Consider the following 4764-nt stretch of genomic DNA (forward strand, 5'->3'; position numbering starts at 1 on the left):
CTATCAAGGCTAGGTGTTTGTCCCAACTACCTTCAAATTTCATAATGCAAGCTCGAAGCATATCTTCCAAGATTTGAATCACCCTCTCAAATTGACCATCTGTTTGAGGATGGAAAGATGTACTAAAGTTCAACCTAGTGCCCAAAGCTTCTTGTAATCTAGTCCAGAAGCTAGATGTAAACCTTGGGTATCAGTCAGATACAATAGAAACAGGAACTCCGTGTAACCTCACAATCTCCTCAACATACAATTCTGCTAGACGTTCAAGTGGGTAGTCCACCTTGATGGCCAATAAATGAGCACTTTTCGTTAGCCTATCAACTATAACCCAGATTGCATCATGATTTCTTTGAGTGTGTGGAAGCCTAGAAACAAAGTCCATAGTTATTCTTTCCCATTTCCACTCACGTATCAACAAGGGTTGTAACAAACTAGTCAGGACTTGATGCTCGGCCTATCTGTTGACAAACTAAGCATCTAGAAGTAAACTCTGCAATGTTCTTCTTCACACCATTCCACCAGTAGTGTTCTTTAATGGTTTGGTACATTTTAGTACCTCTAGGATGCATTGATATGGTGAAGTATGTGCTTCATTCAAAATTTCCTTTCTTAAATTGTCATCTTTAGGGACACATAACCTATTTTGATAAAGTAGAACACCATCCTCCCTTAATTTAAAATTAAGCTTTTCTCCAATTTGAGTTTCTTTGATCAATTTCACCAATTTCTTGTCTAACTTCTGTGCTTCTTTCACCTATTCAAGTAGAACTGGTTTGACTTGCAAACCGGCAACAATATAGCCATCAGAGTTAAATGCAAGACAAGCATTCATGGCTCTCAATTTAACAAGCAATATAGCCATCAGAGTTAAATGCAAGACAAGCATTCATGGCTCTCAATTTAACAAACAAAGGCAAGTGGCTTAGCGATAAACTAGCAAGGGCTTTACGACTTAGAGAATCTTCTACCACATTGGCTTTATTCAGATGATAATCAATTGTGCAGTTATAATCTTTAATGATTTCAAGCCATCTACGTTGCCTCAAATTCAACTCTTTCTGTGTACCTAAGTACTTCAAACTCTTGTGATCATTAAATATGTGACACTTTTCGACATATAAGTAATGCCTCTAAATTTTCAAGGCAAACACTATGGCAGCAAACTCAAGGTCATGAGTAGGATAGTTCAGCTCGTGTGGTTTCAATTTTCGAGAAGCATATGCAACCACTTTCCCTTATTGCATCAAGACACAACCCAAACCACGATAAGAGGCATCACTATATATCACATATTCCTTCCCTTCAATTGATGGAGTAAGTATAGGAGCTTGTGTTAATTTGGATTTGAGCTTTTCAAAACTCTCCTAGCATTTGTCATCCCATACAAACTTGACATCCTTCCTCAAGAGTTTAATCAAAGGGGAGGCTATAATGGAGAAGCCTTTGACAAACCTTCTATAGTATCCCGCTAAACCCAAGAAACTCCTTACTTCAGTTGGACTTTTAGGTGGTTTCCATTCAACAATAGCATGAATTTTACTAGGATCCACTTTCACACCTGCCGCTGACACAATATGTCCCAGAAAGGCCATTTTACCGAGCAAAATTCACATTTAGAAAGCTTAGCATAAAGCTTCTTCTCTTGCAAAATTTGAAAAATAATTCGAAGATGCTTTCTATGATCTTCACTATCCTTGAAATATATTAAAATATCATCTATAAAAACTACTATAAATTAATCAAGATAAGGTTTAAACATGCGATTCATTAGATCCATAAATGCCGCAGGAGCATTTGTCAACCCAAATGGCATCACCAAAAATTATAATGGCCATATCGAGTCTTAAAGGTAGTTTTGGGGACATCATGTTCCCGTACCCTCAGTTGGTGATACCCAGACCTTAAGTCAATTTTTGAGAACACACTAGCACCTTTTAACTGGTCAAATAAATCTTCAATCCCAGGCAGTGGGTATTTATTCTTAATTTTTACCTTTTTTAGTTGTCGGTAATCAACACAAAGCCTAAAAGTCCCATCTTTCTTTTCCACAAATAGCACAGGAACTCCCTAGGAAGAAATACTCGGGCGAATAAAACCTTTCTCAAGGAGTTCTTGCAATTGATTTTTCAACTCTTTCAGTTCTACTGGAGCCATTCGATAAGGCGTCATAGAGATAGGAGTAGTTCCAGGAACAACCTCTATAGGAAATTCAACCTCCCTTTCCGGGGGCAGTCCGAAAAGATTTTCAGAGAAGATATCAGGAAATTCACACACCACGGGTATATCCTCAAGGCTTGGACCTCCCAAGCGTGTATCAAATATATGAGCAAGATATATTTCACACCCTTGTCTAACCACCTTCCTTGCCACTACCGTGGAAATGATATTAGACGTCAATGATATTTCACCTTGGACAGTGATTTGTGAAAGTGGAGGAGCTCTAAAGGTCACATGCTTTGACCTACAATCAACTACCACTGGTATCTATAAAGCCAATCCATACCGATAATGACATCATAGTCTTGGAAAGACATTTCAATTAAATCAGCAGAGAAGACTAGATTTTGAATAACCAAGGGAAAACCTCGATAGATTTGATTGCAAACAACATGTTGGCCTAAAGGACTTTGAATAAGCACCCCACAATCGAGTCTCCCAGATTTCACATTTTTAGGAAAAGCCAATGATGATCAAATATACGAATGTGTAGAACCAGGATCAAATAATGTAATAATACATAAGTCGAATAAGTAAAATTTACCAACAACCACATTTGCTCCATCCTGGTCATCCCTCTATCTCATTGCATAAGCTCGTGCTATATCTCTTGACCTACCAGCTGGATTGGCTGCATCTGTACCTGTTGCTTTTATGTTTCTAGATCTTGCACCTCTATTCCCTTGAAAGGGAGTGGTAACCGGTTTTTGAACCAAGCCTTCCGTACGTGGAGAAGAAGTGGGGTTAGGATTGGGACAATCCCTCACCTTATGATCGAAGCTCCCACAATTAAAACAAGCACCAGACGCTCTTTTACAAGTACCAAAGTGATTCCTTCCACATTGTGCACAAGGGGGTATATGATTCTTGCCTTGGCCAGAGCTTGGAGTGCTGGTAGTAAAGGAACTTGATCTATTCTGCTTATGTTGGGCTAACTTGCGAAAAGTATTAGCTTGGGAACTGTCAAACCTCCCCTTTTTTGATGGACCTCCTGAATCTGCATAAGCTTTCCTGAACTTATGTTCATTTCTACCAGCTTGTTCCTTGTCAATCCTTTCCCAAGTAAGTGCAGCTGAAACTAATTTATAAAAGTTTTCATGTTGTAGGACTGCTACAGATTTTCTGATAGAATCATTCAAACCGTCTTCGAATGCCTGCACTTATCTTTTTCATTATTAATAATACCCCCAACATAGCGGGACAACTTGAGAAACCTCTACTGATATTCAGCGATAGACATACTCCCTTGCTCTAAATTTAAGAACTCTTTTTTCTTTGCATCATGATAAGCAAGTGGGACATATTTCTTATGAAATTCTTTCACAAAATCATTCCAAGTAAGAATAGGAGGTTTTGCCCTGACATTTGGTACACTTACATACCAATCATAGACATCTTTTTGTAATAGTGAGATAGCATACTTAAATTTGGCAGCGTCAGAATACTCTAACTGCTCGAACACTCTTTCAATCCGTTCCAACCACTGCTCGACATCTGTAGGGTCAACAGAACCTTCAAACTCAACTTCACCCATTTTTCTCAATTTCTCAAAGTTCATTTTATCAGGGCAGGCATCCTTCAAGTCATGTGATGAAAGAAATCGGCCATTTGTTGAAAAAGAGGATCAACAATGGGGGCACTATGACTCATTGGAGGGTGTGGCCCAACTCTCATATCCTGATTACTTCCCGCTTCCGATCCCCTTGTACTAGGAGGATTAGAATCAAAAACAAGTTCCACAACCCATTTTTGTAGGTGAAGTTGGGTATTAGAGGTATTTAAACTCTCGCAGGCGGCTTCCATAAGTCTATTGGAAGTAGAAGATGCCACGACTTAATTTCTCCATGAGAGAAGATCACATTGCATTAGGGATATGTACATGATGCATATGGACTATATATAAAAACAACACATAACAAAAACAAATAGTATACCAATAAGTCACAACAAAAGTCCTAGAATCAAAAAAGTTGGCTCTGATACCAACACTTGTAGCACCCTTTTTGGAAGGATAACACTTGCGAAACAAAAGGTAGTTTTACTTTTTTTTAAATCACAAATAGTCAACACCATTGCGGGTCTATAAAACACACAAAACTCAAATCCGTAGTTATTACAAAACTATTATCCTCTGTGCAAAATGACAAGCCAAAATATAAGTGCAATACATGCATGATTTGAGTTAAGCACACTCCAAAATAGCAAAACTAGTCACCCTGTTTAAGTTACAAGCATATAGTTTTGTTTTCACAAGCCATATATATCATGTACAAGTCCCTCAAAATATTTACAAAAACTAAATGCATATGCAGATGTGATTTTTACAAGTGCTCTAAAAAGTCTACTCTAAATGGCCATCTTCATACCTCATCCCGCATATTACCTATGATAGAAAACAACTATCGCTAAGCATAAAGCTTAGTGGTGTAAAACTTTAGGCTTGGAGCTATTAAATTTTTCAACTCCCTGGTTCATCGCAGGTGGCTCATTAACGTAAAAATAAGCCCAAGCGAACAAGTATGTCAAAGTATCGAATACAAACCTTAA

The 4764-nt window shown here is 38.1% G+C and overlaps 1 protein-coding gene across 1 annotated transcript; it reads right to left on the reverse strand.

The window, feature by feature from the left end:
* Positions 1-2795: 2795 nt before the first annotated feature.
* Positions 2796-3751, reverse strand: LOC129892830 (uncharacterized). Its single transcript, XM_055968371.1, has 2 exons — positions 3460-3751; positions 2796-3295 (listed from the first exon to the last, which is right to left on the reverse strand). Exons 1-2 carry the CDS (start codon positions 3749-3751, stop codon positions 2796-2798), a joined length of 792 nt encoding a protein of 263 aa, XP_055824346.1.
* Positions 3752-4764: the final 1013 nt, after the last annotated feature.

This window comes from Solanum dulcamara, chromosome 6, assembly GCF_947179165.1.
Source record: "Solanum dulcamara chromosome 6, daSolDulc1.2, whole genome shotgun sequence".
In the NCBI taxonomy this organism is placed as follows: Eukaryota; Viridiplantae; Streptophyta; class Magnoliopsida; order Solanales; family Solanaceae; genus Solanum; species Solanum dulcamara.